This window comes from Oncorhynchus mykiss, chromosome 22 (assembly GCF_057628025.1).
Source record: "Oncorhynchus mykiss isolate SJ-2025 chromosome 22, ASM5762802v1, whole genome shotgun sequence".
Classification (NCBI taxonomy): domain Eukaryota; kingdom Metazoa; phylum Chordata; class Actinopteri; order Salmoniformes; family Salmonidae; genus Oncorhynchus; species Oncorhynchus mykiss.
The window spans coordinates 57,292,960-57,312,446 of NC_143043.1; the positions used below are offsets into that span (position 1 = coordinate 57,292,960).

General features: G+C 43.9%; 2 protein-coding genes across 4 annotated transcripts in view; one reads left to right on the forward strand and one right to left on the reverse strand.

Annotated features, from left to right (window-relative positions):
- Nucleotides 1-295: 295 nt before the first annotated feature.
- tmem41aa (transmembrane protein 41aa) lies at nucleotides 296-3,659 on the reverse strand. Of its 3 annotated transcripts, none has more exons than XR_016490711.1 (5): nucleotides 3,414-3,586; nucleotides 2,512-2,662; nucleotides 2,225-2,330; nucleotides 1,716-1,854; nucleotides 296-1,529 (listed from the first exon to the last, which is right to left on the reverse strand). XR_016490711.1 is itself a non-coding variant. In XM_021579856.3 (5 exons), the coding sequence occupies exons 1-5, from the start codon at nucleotides 3,584-3,586 to the stop codon at nucleotides 1,312-1,314; spliced, it is 843 nt and encodes a 280-aa protein (XP_021435531.1). In that variant the 5' UTR covers nucleotides 3,587-3,659; the 3' UTR covers nucleotides 296-1,311. The 3 variants fall into 3 exon arrangements, 1 of the variants encoding a protein (XP_021435531.1); XR_016490710.1 differs by having other exon boundaries at nucleotides 1,716-1,807; nucleotides 2,169-2,330; XM_021579856.3 differs by having other exon boundaries at nucleotides 2,169-2,330; nucleotides 3,414-3,659.
- ehhadh (enoyl-CoA hydratase and 3-hydroxyacyl CoA dehydrogenase) overlaps nucleotides 3,418-19,487 on the forward strand; it is a 34,383-nt gene continuing 18,313 nt past the window's right edge. Inside the window, exons 1-5 of the mRNA XM_036959524.2 lie at nucleotides 3,418-4,131; nucleotides 5,128-5,231; nucleotides 6,419-6,588; nucleotides 12,645-12,756; nucleotides 15,727-15,831. Of these exons, the coding sequence (XP_036815419.2) occupies nucleotides 4,058-4,131; nucleotides 5,128-5,231; nucleotides 6,419-6,588; nucleotides 12,645-12,756; nucleotides 15,727-15,831 (565 nt within the window). The 5' untranslated portion in view covers nucleotides 3,418-4,057. The remainder of the gene's footprint in view (nucleotides 4,132-5,127; nucleotides 5,232-6,418; nucleotides 6,589-12,644; nucleotides 12,757-15,726; nucleotides 15,832-19,487) is intronic.

A 19,487-nucleotide genomic window follows, 5' to 3' on the forward strand; every position in this document is an offset into this window, starting at 1 on the left:
GCTGCTGAGGGGAGAATAATGTCTGGAACAGACACCATGTATTTGATTCATCTCTCGTCATTACCTTGAGCCAGTCCTCCTCAATTAATTAAGCCTCCTGTGAAGTAGAAGAGTTGTTGTCCATTATGGTAAATAGTTCGGGGAAATTAAGTCAAATATGAAAGAAAAAAAACAATTATATGTATATATGTACAAAGATGTATGGGGGAAATGATGCAGACATGACGGAAGCAACAAATGATCAACCTTAAAGAAATCTAATAATAATAATAATAATAATAACAGAACACTCTGGTTGTTGTTCACCTGTTATTTTTATTGACAAATAAGATATCCAGACAGAAAACATTTACATTTTGAAAGTGACAAAAGATTTTAAAAAAATACACATTCCTCACAATTGATAACTTGTTGACAATTAGAAAAGGAAACCCTTGTATTTACATTCAATCAAGGTGAAGAGAGTCCTAATGAAATTCAATCTAAATTGAAATGTCATTTCCAACTGAGCCGACATATGCAGCATTTACCGTGAATGCATTTTTACACGGGAACATTGCCATTAAATTTCAATCACACTAACGCTGATAGGCAGTTAGTAAAAAGATTGTGTTTCAATAAAATACAGGTGTAACAATTCAGAAAAATATGTTTTAAAAAAAGATACCCAATCAATTCCCTATGTAATAACATACAACACCCATTCACCTCTCACCTTTCCCTCCCTAGAATTGTCTTTGCGGGACATCTTGTTCTGCTTTGAGGTAGCTTGCTGTTTAAAACAGAAACACAGGCCACTTCAAAAGGTTAGTGTGTATCAGTACCAACAACAGAATGTAGTCTATCCAAAAAGGTACGTGTGTATCAGTACCAACAACAGAATGTAGTCTATCCAAAAAATAAAGGTATCTTCATCAAACAAGAACATCAACACAATGATTTTGAATTAATATGTCTCCTCCCTTCACCCATAAAAACACTAATGTCTTAAAATACCTTCACACAGACATAGACTCAGTCCATCCAATCTCTTAACATACACACAGACTTCCACATCTCCCTTCTGCTGTGAGGTCATCTACTGTAGGAAACCTCAGTTCCCAACCTATTTGATCATGTTTTCTACTGTATCCAGCCCACTGACAGGAATATGTACAGGCTGACCCAGGATGCTCAGAGTCTTACCAACAAAATGGAGGCTGAACTTGGAGAGTACAGACTATCCCAAAAATACCAAGGTACTCCAAATCCTACATCTTCATCCTCTATGTGTTGTTATTTCCACAGGACGCGGAGACCCTTGTTCGCTCCTCACTGAGTCTTCTTGTTGACTCCATTGTTCTCCTCCAGGCCGTCCAGTTTGAGGTGTGTCTGGCTGTAGTGTCTGATGAGGGTCCCGGGGAGCAGAGCCACACAGGCTATGCCCAGCAGCTGTAGCACTTTGCCCCAGGAGAACAGGTCATCCAGAGAGGACACCTCAGACAGCATGGAGCCTGTCTGGACACAGATGAAGTTATATGGGATCAGGCCTGGAGGGATGGGAGGAAGACAGAAAGTGAAAGAGACATGAGACACACAGAGGGACAGAAACACAACATCAATCATTGCTAAGTTTGTTATGGTCTTACGGATCATAAAGAGATGGTCTCTGAATATTACATTAACAACACATTGGGACTATGAAGTAAAAGAGTGAATCAGTTTCTGCTGCTCACCGATGAAGACGGAGAAGAAGAAGAATGTGACAGGGATGTTGACGATGGGGGCGGACATGTTGAGGAACCAGTTAGGAGTCATGGGGAAGAACCTGAGGAAGAGGAGGAAGAAGAACAGACAGGACTGGTTCTCTTCCACCTTGGAACCAGAGCAGCAAAAGAGAAGCGGTTAATATCTATCTCCTCATACATGAACTCTGCTGCCACCCAGTGGCCATATAACCAATGTCAGTGTCGGCATCCCACAGATCAAGTTACCAATCACTCTACCAAAGCCATGACCCTTGCTGAGCAACAGCCCACTTCTAGGTGTCAGAGCAGGTGAAGTCACAGATTGAACACATACTATCACACCGCTAACTAGCTAACCATTTCACATCGGCTAAATATACATTGGGAGGATGGATTTCACCTGTTAAAACACAGTGAATGGGATTGTTGCATACTACATACCTTCCTCTGCAGCATGGAGACCTGGCCAGGGAAGAGGTTTGTGATGTAGCGCTTACCGAAGGCCTGGGAGAGGAGGTAACACATGGTGGAGCCCACAGTGGTCAGAACACAGGCTAGTACCAAGCCCTGCCATGGGCCAAACAGAGCACCTGCTAGAATGTTCTGCAGAGGACAGGGAGGAATCAAAAACAATCAGAGCTGATTATATGATTACAAACATTTCCACAAACATGTTGTTTTAAAAAAAAAACATAATTATAATGTGTATATTATGATGTTTATCTACAATTTCTGCTTCTGAGTATATTTTCGGTGCATGTTTTCTGTGTGCGAGTCTGTGTACCAGGAAGGAGGAGCCAGGAATGGCGAAGGACTGCTTGTAGAGATAGGCGCTACAGAAGAGAAGCAGAACGTATCCAGTGTGTTCTGTCTTGTAGAACTGGAGCAGCTCAGCCAGTTCCCTCAGCTCTACCAGGTCTGAGGGGAACTTCAGCCTGAACGGAGGGATCACAACCCAGATAGTATCATGAATGCTGGGGAACAAGGGCCTGTCTGATCTGGGGTTGATGATAATGATGGAGAGATGAACTACAGTATACGAGTCATGGTACTCATCAGTGTGTGATGATGGGAAGATGAATGAAGGGTTGTTCCACCTCAAATTGTATATAAGATGGATGCAATCAATTAGATTAATTCATCATAGATCTAATTATATTATATTTCAACAAAATAATGTTGCAGGAATGCTTATCTTCTCTGTTTCTAACTACAGAAAATGACTTTGATATTGGGGGCAGATATTATTTAATGTCTTAAGTGTATCTTTCTCCAAACAAATTTGTTCAGTGAATCTAGAACGTTGGGCCAGAAACCGAAAGGTTGCTGGATCGAATCCCCGAGCTGACATGGTAGAAATCTGTCGTTCTGCCCCCTGAACAAGGCAGTTAACCCACTGTTCCCCGGTAGGCCATCATTGTAAATAAGAATTTGTTCTTAACTGACTTGCATCGTTAAATAAATGTATATTTTTTAAGTCTCTAGTGGAACAGTATAGCTCGAACCAGGGACTCTCTGCACACATCGACAACAGCCACCTTCGAAGCATCGTTACCCATCGCTCCACAAAAGCCGCGTGGCTGTCGATGTGTGCAGAGGGTCCCTGGTTCGAGCCCAGGTAGGGACGGAAGCTATACGATTACACAAGTACGAGTCAGAGCAATATACTGTAGTCTACATAGTTACCTGTGTTCTTTGAATTCCCCACTGTCCTTGTTAGTGTCGATGTCAGACGTTTCTTCGTTCTCCGTCGCTTTGGGTGGGAGTTGTCGCGGTCCGGTCGGAAGGTAAGAAGACAGAATGTACAGATAGAAAGTAGCGGCGGTAATTACAACAATTAAACCCACAATTGACCGCATAGTTAAAGAAGAAGCTAGTTAGTCTACATGCAATACAGGAACCAAGTATCGGGTGAGACAGAAGGGGGACGACAATAAGCGCTGGACCGAAGAGGAAAATGGGGAGCCTAGACGGACAGCTGTGACGTAACATCCGTTATCAACGCTACGTTTGTGTCATTGAACAACATATTGTTATTACCATTCTAAACACATTTAGCAGTGAGTCTATTGCACGCAGGGTTAAAACTATGTGAAAAGTAAATATTGTAGTAATTTATGTTTTCACTAATTGGGGAACATTTCAGGTGTATTGAAGAAATTAAAAAGTATCCAAAGACTTCCTTCTCAACCAAGTCAACACACTCACTTTTAAAGTCGATATGTGGTAAAGGTGATGGCAACATGCCATCTTACTTGTTCTAAAGTTCAACATCAGCTGCACGCACCATGGTATATGAGGAGTCGGAGTGACTTTTCTCCAGAACAATAATGGCCATGTACTCTCGGCTCCCGGGATCCGTTGCTCTGATAACGCTTCAGAATCCACCTGTCAACGCGCTCAGGTGAGTTAAAAATAACTTGGTACGGTTAGGATAATATTGCACGCAGTAGAAATGTAGATAAACATGTTCCTGTCGATTAGTAGGCGTATGTGTTACGAAGGTGACAACCAAAGCAGGTTGTTTATCGTTTGCACCTGTCATGTCCTTGTTAAAAATACTTGTCTTTATACTTAAGATTCTAATATTATTATTAAAGTATAGCTAGTATAGAATGTAATCATGTAAATTGAGTGTTGGATCCTGTGTTTTACATTATAGCCATTACCATATATATGATTGAATATTATCTGCTGTTGGCTTGTGTGGATGTATGTATAACAATGTTTCAAGCATAACACATGCAACATAGCTGACTTGAAACATTGTTATAAGTGTCAGGGCCATGGGCCTTTCTTCTCATGATGGAAAAGTAGCATGAAGACAGGAACTGTTAAATGAGTTGGGAGGGGGGCACATTCAGAGCGGGGTGTTGCGAGTTCTTTTGTTAGATAACAGGAGCCAGGTGCGAGATAACGGTATGGAGCATGAGAGCCTGGATGTTCTTCACAAGCAACAGTTACATCTATCAACAGAAGCGCCAAGAGGCGGGGACCCGCCTGAGCGCCTGCAATAGGCTGAGCAAGTTTAAACCACGCCCAGTCTCTACTGTGATAGGCCAACAGACGGGTTGGAACTGTCTATCACAGTATAAAATAAAGAACACTGTTTACATACATCTTGTCAGTTCTCTGTTCTGCCCTGCGTGGTATTACAGTGAGCCCGTATATACGAAAGTTGCATTTGCCATTCATTACTTAGCTAATAAAAAATACATAGTATAAAATCGGTGACTCATTGTTATATTTATCCTGATACCAGATTCGAATTTACGCAACTCTAACAAGAGTTGGAACATATACTGTAACTTCACATGATTCTGCACCTGTCTGTCTGCGCATTTTGGACCTTTAGTGTCATATTGATGTGATTTATGTCTGTCTGTCTGTGTGTCCCCAGTGCAGCGGTGCGACAGGGCATAGTAGATACGGTGCAGAGGGCCCTGAAGGACCCAAAGGTGACATCTGTAGTGATCTGTGGACAGAATGGGAAGTTCTGTGGAGGTAAGAATGTCCTTATAGATTCTACAGTATACGGCTGTGTTTGAAATGGAACCCCATTCAGTGTATAGTGCTTTGCTTTTGATCAGGGCCCCTATCAAAAGTAATGCACTATATAGGAATAAGCTAGACTAGAGGTCTGGATCTGTCTGCATCCCAATTGGCACCCTATATAAAGTAGTGCACTACTTGTCTGGTCAACAGTAGTGCACTATCTAAGGAAATAGGGAGCCTTTTGGGATGCACCGTAGGTCTGTCTAGACTAGAGGTCTGGGATGCACCGTTGGTCTGTCTAGACTAGAGGTCTGGGATGCACCGTAGGTCTGTCTAGACTAGAGGTCTGGGATGCACCGTAGGTCTGTCTAGACTAGAGGTCTGGGATGCACCGTAGGTCTGTCTAGACTAGAGGTCTGGGATGCACCGTTGGTCTGTCTAGACTAGAGGTCTGGGATGCACCGTAGGTCTGTCTAGACTAGAGGTCTGGGATGCACCGTAGGTCTGTCTAGACTAGAGGTCTGGGATGCACCGTAGGTCTGTCTAGACTAGAGGTCTGGGATGCACCGTTGGTCTGTCTAGACTAGAGGTCTGGGATGCACCGTAGGTCTGTCTAGACTAGAGGTCTGGGATGCACCGTAGGTCTGTCTAGACTAGAGGTCTGGGATGCACCGTAGGTCTGTCTAGACTAGAGGTCTGGGATGCACCGTAGGTCTGTCTAGACTAGAGGTCTGGGATGCACCGTAGGTCTGTCTAGACTAGAGGTCTGGGATGCACTGTAGGTCTGTCTAGACTAGAGGTCTGGGATGCACTGTAGGTCTGTCTAGACTAGAGGTCTGGGATGCACTGTAGGTCTGTCTAGACTAGAGGTCTGGGATGCACCGTAGGTCTGTCTAGACTAGAGGTTTGGGATGCACTGTAGGTCTGTCTAGACTAGAGGTTTGGGATGCACTGTAGGTCTGTCTAGACTAGAGGTCTGGGATGCACTGTAGGTTTCTGAAGGTTAAGGCAATAGTGAACCATAACGGGGATAGACCATATAAATAAGGTACCATTTGAGATGCAAACTTTGTCTCCCAGCAGCACTAGATAGAGGTTTATCTATTTCTCACTTTCAAATCTGTTTTATTATGAAGCATAATCATTCAGGTATACAACTGTACAATGCGATCAGAGGTTTGTCTTGTTTCTACCAGGGGCAGACATCAGGGAGTTTGCGGGGCCGATGTTGGGGCCCCCCCTGGTGCCCATGATCCATGCTATTGAGGCTGTGGACAAGCCTGTGGCGGCAGCCATCGAGGGAGTAGCACTGGGAGGAGGACTGGAGTTAGCACTGGGCTGCCACTATCGCATTGCACACTCCAAGGTTAGTTACATGATTCTCTCTCAGGGATCAACGTCCAAATGACTGACTGACTGATCATAGGTCCTCCTGACTGACTGACTGACTGACTGACTGACCATACGTCCAGCTGAGTGCCTGACTTGATCATAGGTTTGACTGACTGACTGATCATACGTCCAACTGACTGACTGTATTTGTATTTATTATGGATCCCCATTAGTTCCTGCCAAGGCAGCAGCTACTCTTCCTGGGGTTTATTATGGATCCCCATTAGTTCCTGCCAAGGCAGCAGCTACTCTTCCTGGGGTTTATTGTGGATCTCCATTAGTTCCTGCCAAGGCAGCAGTTACTCTTCCTGGGGTTTATTATGGATCCCCATTAGTTCCTGCCAAGGCAGCAGCTACTCTTCCTGGGGTTTATTATGGATCCCCATTAGTTCCTGCCAAGGCAGCAGCTACTCTTCCTGGGGTTTATTATGGATCCCCATTAGTTCCTGCCAAGGCAGCAGCTACTCTTCCTGGGGTTTATTATGGATCCCCATTAGTTCCTGCCAAGGCAGCAGCTACTCTTCCTGGGGTGTATTATGGATCCCCATTAGTTCCTGCCAAGGCAGCAGCTACTCTTCCTGGGGTTTATTATGGATCCCCATTAGTTCCTGCCAAGGTGGCAGCTACTCTTCCTGGGGTTTATTATGGATCCCCATTAGTTCCTGCCAAGGCAGCAGCTACTCTTCCTGGGGTTTATTATGGATCCCCATTAGTTCCTGCCAAGGCAGCAGCTACTCTTCCTGGGGTTTATTATGGATCCCCATTAGTTCCTGCCAAGGCAGCAGCTACTCTTCCTGGGGTGTATTATGGATCCCCATTAGTTCCTGCCAAGGCAGCAGCTACTCTTCCTGGGGTTTATTATGGATCCCCATTAGTTCCTGCCAAGGTGGCAGCTACTCTTCCTGGGGTTTATTATGGATCCCCATTAGTTCCTGCCAAGGCAGCAGCTACTCTTCCTGGGGTTTATTATGGATCCCCATTAGTTCCTGCCAAGGCAGCAGCTACTCTTCCTGGGGTTTATTATGGATCCCCATTAGTTCCTGCCAAGGTGGCAGCTACTCTTCCTGGGGTTTATTATGGATCCCCATTAGTTCCTGCCAAGGCAGCAGCTACTCTTCCTGGGGTTTATTATGGATCCCCATTAGTTCCTGCCAAGGCAGCAGCTACTCTTCCTGGGGTTTGTTATGGATCCCCATTAGTTCCTGCCAAGGCAGCAGCTACTCTTCCTGGGGTTTATTATGGATCCCCATTAGTTCCTGCCAAGGCAGCAGCTACTCTTCCTGGGGTTTATTATGGATCCCCATTAGTTCCTGCCAAGGCAGCAGCTACTCTTCCTGGGGTTTATTATGGATCCCCATTAGTTCCTGCCAAGGCAGCAGCTACTCTTCCTGGGGTTTATTATGGATCCCCATTAGTTCCTGTCAAGGCATCAGCTACTCTTCCTGGGGTTTATTATGGATCCCCATTAGTTCCTGCCAAGACAGCAGCTACTCTTCCTGGGGTTTATTATGGATCCCCATTAGTTCCTGTCAAGGCAGCAGCTACTCTTCCGTTTATTTAACCGTTATTTAACTAGGGATTACATATAAAACTAAAGATTAAACAGTACATCATAAACATACATATCTAAAATACAAACTGTATAATAGAATGTATGTGTGTGTGTGCTAGCGTCTGTGTGTCTCTTCACAGTCCCCACTGTTCCATCAGGTGTATTTTTTACCTGCTTTTTAAATGTGATTCTACTGCTGCTTCAGTTACCTGATGTGGAATAGAGTTCCATGTAGTCATGGTTCCATGTAGTACTGTGGAATAGAGTTCCATGTAGTACTGTGGAATAGAGTTCCATGTAGTACTGTGGAATAGAGTTCCATGTAGTACTGTGGAATAGAGTTCCATGTAGTACTGTGGAATAGAGTTCCATGTAGTACTGTGGAATAGAGTTCCATGTAGTACTGTGGAATAGAGTTCCATGTAGTACTGTGGAATAGAGTTCCATGTAGTACTGTGGAATAGAGTTCCATGTAGTACTGTGGAATAGAGTTCCATGTAGTACTGTGGAATAGAGTTCCATGTAGTACTGTGGAATAGAGTTCCATGTAGTACTGTGGAATAGAGTTCCATGTAGTACTGTGGAATAGAGTTCCATGTAGTACTGTGGAATAGAGTTCCATGTAGTACTGTGGAATAGAGTTCCATGTAGTACTGTGGAATAGAGTTCCATGTAGTACTGTGGAATAGAGTTCCATGTAGTACTGTGGAATAGAGTTCCATGTAGTACTGTGGAATAGAGTTCCATGTAGTACTGTGGAATAGAGTTCCATGTAGTACTGTGGAATAGAGTTCCATGTAGTACTGTGGAATAGAGTTCCATGTAGTACTGTGGAATAGAGTTCCATGTAGTACTGTGGAATAGAGTTCCATGTAGTACTGTGGAATAGAGTTCCATGTAGTACTGTGGAATAGAGTTCCATGTAGTACTGTGGAATATAGTTCCATGTAGTACTGTGGAATAGAGTTCCATGTAGTACTGTGGAATATAGTTCCATGTAGTACTGTGGAATAGAGTTCCATGTAGTACTGTGGAATAGAGTTCCATGTAGTACTGTGGAATAGAGTTCCATGTAGTACTGTGGAATAGAGTTCCATGTAGTACTGTGGAATAGAGTTCCATGTAGTCATGGTTCCATGTAGTACTGTGGAATAGAGTTCCATGTAGTACTGTGGAATAGAGTTCCATGTAGTACTGTGGAATAGAGTTCCATGTAGTACTGTGGAATAGAGTTCCATGTAGTACTGTGGAATAGAGTTCCATGTAGTACTGTGGAATATAGTTCCATGTAGTACTGTGGAATAGAGTTCCATGTAGTACTGTGGAATAGAGTTCCATGTAGTACTGTGGAATAGAGTTCCATGTAGTACTGTGGAATAGAGTTCCATGTAGTACTGTGGAATAGAGTTATATGTTAAGTAAAATGTATATAACTGGGATGTGAGAAATGTTTTGCTGTCTAATTACAGAACCTTTGGGAAGATTTAAACTTGGTTAAAGCTTCTCTAGTGTTCGTGAGTTATTTACTCTGAAAAATAATTACCTAACAGGTCTGACTGACTGACAGTGTTCTCTGGAATGTTAAAATGGCGCCGGAAGAAATGGCAGCAGTTTTACGGGCGCCCAACCAATTGTGCTACTATGTGGGTTTTTTGCGTTATTTGTAATTTATTTTGTACATAATGTTTCTGGCAACCGTATTTTACGGCAAAACAGAGCTTCTGGAAATCAGGACAGCAATCACTCACCTCGGATTACACAAAGAGCTTCTGGAAATCAGGACAGCAATCACTCACCTCGGATTAGACAAAGAGCTTCTGGAAATCAGGACAGCGATCACTCACCTCGGATTAGACAAAGAGCTTCTGGAAATCAGGACAGCGATCACTCACCTCGGATTAGACAAAGAGCTTCTGGAAATCAGGACAGCGATCACTCACCTCGGATTACACAAAGAGTTTCTGGATATCAGGACAGCGATCACTCACCTCGGATTACACAAAGAGCTTCTGGATATCAGGACAGCGACAGCGATCACTCACCGCGGATTAGACAAAGATTTTTTCTTCAACAAGCGTGGGGAGTGTTTGGAGAATGTCCTGTGCGTACAGGACATTCTCCAAACACTCCCCGTTATTTTGCAAGAGGAAGTGGCGCAGGTACAGGGGACACAGAGCGGGATGCCTCGTCCGGACCCGCAGAAGGCGAGCAGAAGGCGAGTGGGAAAGCTGCCGTTACCGTCAATACTACTCGCCAATGTGCAATCATTGGACAATAAACTAGACAAGGTGCGATCATGAATATCCTACCAATGGGACATCAAAAACTGTAACATCTTATGTTTCACGGAATCGTGGCTGAATGACGACATGGATATTCAGCTAGCGGCATACACGCTGCACCGGCAGGATAGAACAGCACACTAAGATGAGGGGGGGGGGGGGGTCTGTGCATATTTGTAAACAACAGCTGGTGCACGAAATCTAAGGAAGTCTCTAGATTTTGCTCGCCTGAAGTAGAGTATCTTATGATAAACTATAGACCAGACTATTTGCCAAGAGAGTTCTCAGCTATACTTTTCATGGCTGTTTATTTACCACCACAGACAGATGCTGGCACTAAGACCGCACTCAGTCAGCTGTATAGGGAAATAAGCAAACAGGAAACCACTCACCCAGTGGCGGCGCTCCTATCGGCCGGAGACTTTAATGCAGGGAAACTTAAATCAGTTCTTCCAAATTTCTATCAACATGTTAAATGTGCAACCAGAGGGAAAAAAATTTGAGATCACCTTTACTCCACACACAGAGCTCTCCCTCACCCTCCATTTGATATATTCAACCACAACTCTATCCTCCTGATTCCTGCTTACTAGCAAAAATTAAAGCAGGAAGCACGCCAGACGGATTACCAGGACGTGCACTGTGCATGTGCTGACCAACTGGCAGGGGTTGTCACTGACATTTTCAACATGTCCCCGATTGAGTCTGTAATACCAACATGTTTCAAGCAGACCACCATAGTCCCTGTGCCCAAGAACACAAAGGCAACCTGCCTAAATGACTACAGACCCGTAGCCCTCACGTCCGTTGCCAACACCATTATCCCAGAAACCCTAGACCCACTCCAATTTGCATACTGCCCAAACAGATCCACAGATGATGCAATCTCTATTGCACTCCACACTGCCCTTTATCCACCTGGACAAAAGGAACACTTATGTGAGATTGCTATTCATTGACTACAGCTCAACGTTCAACACCATAGTGCCCTCAGAGCTCATCACTAAGCTAATGACCCTGGGACTAGACACCTCCCTCTGCAACTGGATCCTGGACTTCCTGATGGGTCGCCCCCAGGTGGTGAGGGTAGGTAGCAACACATCTGCCACACTGATCCTTAACACTGGGGCCCCCCCAGGGGTGCGTGCTCAGCCCCCTCCTGTACTCCCTGTTCACCCACGACTGCATGGCCAGGCACGACTCCAACTCCATCATTAAGTTTGCAGACAACACAACAAGGCATTTTAAATCCTATGTGTGGTTGATTGCGTGGAGTTGCTTCCATTCAGCCACAACAGCATTTAGTGAGGTTGGGCACTGATGTTGGGCAATTAGGCTTGGCTCACAGTCAGTGTTTTCAATTCATCCCAAAGGTGTTTGATGGGGTTTAGGTCAGGGCTCTGTGCAGGCCAGTCAAGTTCTTCCACACCAATCTCGAAAACCATTTCTGTACGGACCTCTCTTTGTGCAGCATTGTCATGCTGAAACAGGAAAGGGCCTTTCCCAAACTGTTGCCACAAGGTTAGAAGGACAGAATAATCTAGAATGTCATTGTAGCGTTAATATTTCCCTTCACTGGAACTAAGGGACCTGTGAAAAACAACCTGAAAAACAGCCCCAGACCATTATTCCTCCACCACCAAATCTACAAATGTACAGTTGGCACTAGGCATTGGGGCAGGAAGCTTTATCCTGGCATCTGCCCAACCCAGATTTATCCGTCGGACTGACAGATAGTGAAGCGTGGATCATCACTCCACTTGACGGCTTGAGCCGTTGTTGCTCCTACACGTTTCCACTTCACAATAACAGTACTTACAGTTGACCGGGGCAGAAATTTGATTAACTGACTTGTTGGAAAGGTGGCATCCTATGACGGTGCCACGTTGAAAGTCACTGAACTCGTCAGTGAGGCCATTCCACTCCCAATGTTTGTCTATGGAGATTGCATGGCTGTGTTTTACACACGTGTCAGCAACAAGTGTGACTGACACAGCTGAATCCACTAATTTGAAGGGGTGTCCACATACTATTGACCAAACAGTGTATGGAGCTTTTATTTCTATTGTCATTCTATTGTTTTGTTCTTGTTTGGTTTTATTTTCTTTGCTGTACATTATCCTTGGGTTTTTTGAAAGACATTTTAAATCCTATGTGTTATTATTATTCAACGTAATAACTTCTAACTGTTTTCAGGCCCTTCTAGGACTTCCAGAGGTGACCCTGGGTCTGCTGCCAGGCGCAGGAGGGTCACAACGTCTACCCAGACTCATAGGGTTAACAGCAGCCCTGGACCTCATCACTACAGGTAGACCACATGACTCATCCTTTTTTCCTCTCGCTGGAAATGTCTTAGCACAAGTCAATGTACAGATGCATTATGGGTTCAGTTTGTATTCGTAATATATCATTAGCATTGTTTTACATAAAATGCTTACGGTATTTATTGCTTAAAAGGATGCCGCCGGAGGCGTACTTTGTCCATGTCTCCAGCAGGGGTCAGCATTGTACCTTTTGAGCAGTCAGCCATGCTGTTAAATCAAATCAAATCCTAATGCTTGTCAATGAAACCATAGTCACTACAAGTTTTCTGACAATTGTTTCTTACACTTACCCTAAAGCAAGATGAATTCCTTAAAATACTGAATTAGGGCCAGGGCTGTAAAATAAGACCCTATGACTGCCCAATTTTGATACTTTTGGTCATGTAGTATAAGTGAAAAAATTATGTGGATAACTGCTCATCAAACATTTCCAAAATCATTGGTGTTATGCATTGGGGCAGGTAGTGTTCTCCCGGCATCTGCAAAAGCCAGATTTGTTCGTTGGACTGCCAGATGGTGAAGCGTGATTCATCATTCCAGAGAACACGTTTTCACTGCTCCAGAGTCCAGCGAGCTTTACACCACTCCAGCCGACGCTTGGCATTGCGCATGGTGATCTTAGGCTTGTGTGCGGCTGCTCGGCCATGGAAACCCGTTTTATGAAACTCCCGGCAAACAGTTCTTGTGCTGACGTTACTTCCAGAGGCAGTTTGGAACTCGGTAGTGAATGTTGCATCCGAGGACAGACAATTTTTATGCGCTTTAGCACTTGGCGGTCCCGTTCTGTGAGCTTGTGTGGCCTATCACTTCGCGGCTGAGACAGTGTTGCTCCTAGATGTTTCCACTTCACAATAACAGCACTTACAGTTGACCGGGGCAGAAATTTGACGAACTGACTTGTTGTGGAAACCTGGCATCCTATGACGCTGCCACATTGAAAGTCACTGAGCTCTTCAGTAAGGCCATTCTACTGCCAATGTTTGTCTAATGTGAAGGGTGTCGACATACTTTTGTAGATACACTGCATTCGGAAAGTATTCAGACCCTTTGACTTTTTCCACATTTTGTTACGTTACAACCTTATTATTAAATCTGTTAAATAAATGTTTTCCCTCATAAATCTACACGTGATACCCCATAATGCCAAAGCAAATAAATGTTGTTGTTTTTTTTGCAAATGTATTAAAAATAAAAAACAGAAATGCCTTATTTACATAAGTATTCAGGCCCTTTGCTATGAGACTCAAAATTGAGCTCCGGTGCATCCTGTTTCCATTGATCATCCTTGTGTTAAATTCAATTGATTGGACATGATTTGGAAAGGCTTGCGAAAGTATTTACCCCCCTTGTAATTTTTCCTATTTTGTTGCCTTACAACTTGGAATTAAAATGGATTTTGGGGGGGTTTGTATCATTTGATTTACACAACGTGCCTACCACTTTGAAGATGCAAAATATTTTTAATTGTGAAACAGACAGGAAGTAAGACCAAAAAACTGAACTTGAGCGTGCGTAACTATTCAGCCCCCAAAAGTCAATACTTTGTCGAGCCACCTTTTGCAGCAACTACAGCTGCAAGTATCTTGGGGTATGTCTTTATAAGCTTGGCACATCTAGACACTGGGATTTCTGCCCATTCTTCAAGGCAAAACTGCTCCAGGTCCTTCAAGTCGGATGGGTTCAGCTGGTGTACAGCAATCTTTAAGTCATACCACAGATTCTCAATTGGATTGAGGTCTGGGCTTTGACAAGGCCATTCCAAGACATTTAAATGTTTCCCCTTAAACCACTCGAGTGTTGCTTTAGCAGTATGCTTAGGGTCATTGTCCTGCTGGAAGGTGAACCTCCGTCCCAGTCTCAAATCTCTGGAAGACTGAAAAACTGAAGAATTTCCCTGTATTTAGCGGCATCCATCATTCCTTTAATTCTGACCAGTTTCCAAGTCCCTGTCAATGAAAACATCCCCACAACATGATGGTGTTCTCTGGGTGATGAGAGTTGTTGGGTTTGCGCCAGACATAGCGTTTTCCTTGATGGCCAAAATGCTACATTTTACATTTTTTTAAACAAGTTTTTTTTTTTTTTTTTTTCTTCTTCACTTCACCAATTTGGACTATTTTGTGTATGTCCATTACATGGAATACAAATACAAATGTGTTATTGCTTTGTCATTATGGGGTATTGTGATGTCATTATGGGGTATTGTGATGTCATTAGGGGGTATTGTGATGTCATTAGGGGGTATTGTGATGTCATTATGGGGTATTGTGATGTCATTATGGGGTATTGTGTGTAGATTGAGGGGTAAAACAACAATTTAGAATAAGGCTGTAAGGTAACAAAATGTAGAAAAAGTCAAGGGGTCTGAATACTTTCAAAATGCCATTATTGTGATGTCATTATGGGGTATTGTGATGTCATTATGGGGTATTGTGATGTTATTATGGGGTATTGTGTTGTCATTATGGGGTATTGGGATTGTGTGGTATTGTGTTGTCATTATGGGGTATTGTGATGTCCTTATGGGGTATTGTGTTGTCCTTATGGGGTATTGGGATGTCATTATGGGGTATTGGGATGTCATTATGGGGTATTGGGATGTCATTATGGGTATTGTGTTGTCATTATGGGGTATTATGTTGTCATTAATGGGTATTGTGTTGTCATTAATGGGTATTGTGATGTCATTATGGGGTATTGTGATGTCATTATGGGGTATTGTTATGTCATTATGGGGTATTGTGTGTAGATTGAGGGGTAGAAAAAACAATTTAGAATAAGGCTGTAAGGTAACAAAATGTAGAAAAAGTCAAGGGGTCTGAATACTTTCAAAATGCCCTGTGTATCTGAAAATATGTAATGAGAAAATATCAAATGTGATTGGACAAAAGTCCAATCAGTGTAAAAAAGATGAAAATTGGGCTGCTGAACGCAGACTGTTGTATACTTCCCAGGTCGCCATATCTCTGCTGCTGAGGCCCTGAAGCTGGGGATCCTAGATCAGGTTACCGATAACAACGTTGTGGACCAGGCCGTGGAGTTCGTCCGGAGAGTTGCAGGTAGGAGTTGCTGACATGATGACATCATGATGATTCGGGAATAACGGATGTAATTGTAATCCGTTACTAGCTAAAATATTGTGATCATATAATTTTGAAAAACTAGATAACTTCTTGGATTACTTTTAAATTCATAAAGGATATGCGGAAAAATACATTGACACCTTTCTGTTTTCTATTAGTGACCTTTTCACAGCTAAAACCATTTAGGAAAATAGATCAATGTTTGATAGTCAGATGTGATGTGTTATTTAGAAGGGTGAAAATAATATTGTGAGAAACTCCCCAAATACAGGTGTGCCAAGCTTGTAGTGTCATACCCAAGAAGACTCGAAGTAGTTTACCCTAGTTTCCTCCACAGCTGGTTGGCACTTTCCCCTAGTTTCCTCCGCGGCTGGTTGGTACTTTCCCCTAGTTTCCTCCACAGCTGGTTGGCACTTTCCCCTAGTTTCCTCCGCGGCTGGTTGGCACTTTCCCCTAGTTTCCTCCACGGCTGGTTGGTACTTTCCCCTAGTTTCCTCCACGGCTGGTTGGTACTTTCCCCTAGTTTCCTCCACGGCTGGTTGGTACTTTCCCCTAGTTTCCTTCACGGCTGGTTGGTACTTTCCCCTAGTTTCCTCCACGGCTGGTTGGTACTTTCCCCTAGTTTCCTCCACGGCTGGTTGGTACTTTCCCCTAGTTTCCTCCACGGCTGGTTGGTACTTTCCCCTAGTTTCCTCCACGGCTGGTTGGTACTTTCCCCTAGTTTCCTCCACGGCTGGTTGGTACTTCCCCTAGTTTCCTCCACGGCTGGTTGGTACTTTCCCCTAGTTTCCTCCACGGCTGGTTGGTACTTCCCCTAGTTTCCTCCACGGCTGGTTGGTACTTTCCCCTAGTTTCCTACACGGCTGGTTGGTACTTTCCCCTAGTTTCCTACACGGCTGGTTGGTACTTTCCCCTAGTTTCCTCCACGGCTGGTTGGTACTTTCCCCTAGTTTCCTCCACGGCTGGTTGGTACTTCCCCTAGTTTCCTCCACGGCTGGTTGGTACTTTCCCCTAGTTTCCTCCACGGCTGGTTGGTACTTTCCCCTAGTTTCCTCCACGCTGATGACAGTCGGTGTGGCCCATCACGCTGATGACAGTCGGTATGGCCCATCACACTGATGACAGTCGGTATGGCCCATCACACTGATGACAGTCAGTATGGCCCATCACACTGGTGACAGTCAGTATGGCCCATCACGCTGATGACAGTCGGTATGGCCCATCACGCTGATGACAGTCTGTAAGGCCCATCACGCTGATGACAGTCGGTATGGCCCATCACGCTGATGACAGTCGGTATGGCCCATCACGCTGATGACAGTCGGTATGGCCCATCACGCTGATGACAGTCGGTATGGCCCATCACGCTGATGACAGTCGGTATGGCCCATCACGCTGATGACAGTCGGTATGGCCCATCACGCTGATGACAGTCTGTATGGCCCATCACGCTGATGACAGTCTGTATGGCCCATCACGCTGATGACAGTCGGTATGGCCCATCACGCTGATGACAGTCGGTATGGCCCATCACGCTGATGACAGTCTGTATGGCCCATCACGCTGATGACAGTCGGTATGGCCCATCACGCTGATGACAGTCGGTATGGCCCATCACGCTGATGACAGTCGGTATGGCCCATCACGCTGATGACAGTCGGTATGGCCCAACACGCTGATGACAGTCGGTATGGCCCATCACACTGATGACAGTCGGTATGGCCCATCACACTGATGACAGTCGGTATGGCCCATCACACTGATGACAGTCGGTATGGCCCATCACACTGATGACAGTCGGTATGGCCCATCACACTGATGACAGTCGGTATGGCCCAACACACTGATGACAGTCGGTATGGCCCATCACACTGATGACAGTCGGTATGGCCCATCACACTGATGACAGTCGGTATGGCCCATCACACTGATGACAGTCGGTATGGCCCATCACACTGATGACAGTCAGTCGTGACAGTCAGTTTTGCAAATATACAGATGGGGGAGAAAATGTCTTCATGGGAAGAAATAATATAACTCATGATAATTAAGGCAGACAGAGAGATGTGAAGCTTTAGAATAGGAGAGACATGTTGATGTGAAGCTTTAGAATAGGAGAGACATGTTGATGTGAAGCTTTAGAATAGGAGAGACATGTTGATGTGAAGCTTTAGAATAGGAGAGACATGTTGATGTGAAGCTTTAGAATAGGAGAGACATGTTGATGTGAAGCTTTAGAATAGGAGAGACATGTTGATGTGAAGCTTTAGAATAGGAGAGACATGTTGATGTGAAGCTTTAGAATAGCAGAGACATGTTGATGTGAAGCTTTAGAATAGGAGAGACATGTTGATGTGAAGCTTTAGAATAGGAGAGACATGTTGATGTGGAGCTTTAGAATAGGAGAGACATGTTGATGTGAAGCTTTAGAATAGCAGAGACATGTTGATGTGAAGCTTTAGAATAGGAGAGACATGTTGATGTGAAGCTTTAGAATAGGAGAGACATGTTGATGTAAAGGTTTAGATTAGGAGAGACATGTTGATGTGAAGCTTTAGAATAGCAGAGACATGTTGATGTGAAGCTTTAGAATAGGAGAGACATGTTGATGTGAAGCTTTAGAATAGGAGAGACATGTTGATGTGAAGCTTTAGAATAGGAGAGACATGTTGATGTAAAGGTTTAGATTAGGAGAGACATGTTGATGTGAAGCTTTAGAATAGGAGAGACATGTTGATGTGAAGCTTTAGAATAGGAGAGACATGTTGATGTGAAGCTTTAGAATAGGAGAGACATGTTGATGTGAAGCTTTAGAATAGGAGAGACATGTTGATGTGAAGCTTTAGAATAGGAGAGACATGTTGATGTGAAGCTTTAGAATAGGAGAGACATGTTGATGTGAAGCTTTAGAATAGGAGAGACATGTTGATGTGAAGCTTTAGAATAGGAGAGACATGTTGATGTGAAGCTTTAGAATAGGAGAGACATGTTGATGTGAAGCTTTAGAATAGGAGAGACATGTTGATGTGAAGCTTTAGAATAGGAGAGACATGTTGATGTGGAGCTTTAGAATAGGAGAGACATGTTGATGTGAAGCTTTAGAATAGGAGAGACATGTTGATGTGAAGCTTTAGAATAGGAGAGACATGTTGATGTGAAGCTTTAGAATAGGAGAGACATGTTGATGTGAAGCTTTAGAATAGGAGAGACATGTTGATGTGAAGCTTTAGAATAGGAGAGACATGTTGATGTGAAGCTTTAGAATAGGAGAGACATGTTGATGTGAAGCTTTAGAATAGGAGAGACATGTTGATGTGGAGCTTTAGAATAGGAGAGACATGTTGATGTGGAGCTTTAGAATAGGAGAGACATGTTGATGTGAAGCTTTAGAATAGGAGAGACATGTTGATGTGAAGCTTTAGAATAGGAGAGACATGTTGATGTGAAGCTTTAGAATAGGAGAGACATGTTGATGTGAAGCTTTAGAATAGGAGAGACATGTTGATGTGAAGCTTTAGAATAGGAGAGACATGTTGATGTGAAGCTTTAGAATAGGAGAGACATGTTGATGTGAAGCTTTAGAATAGGAGAGACATGTTGATGTGAAGCTTTAGAATAGGAGAGACATGTTG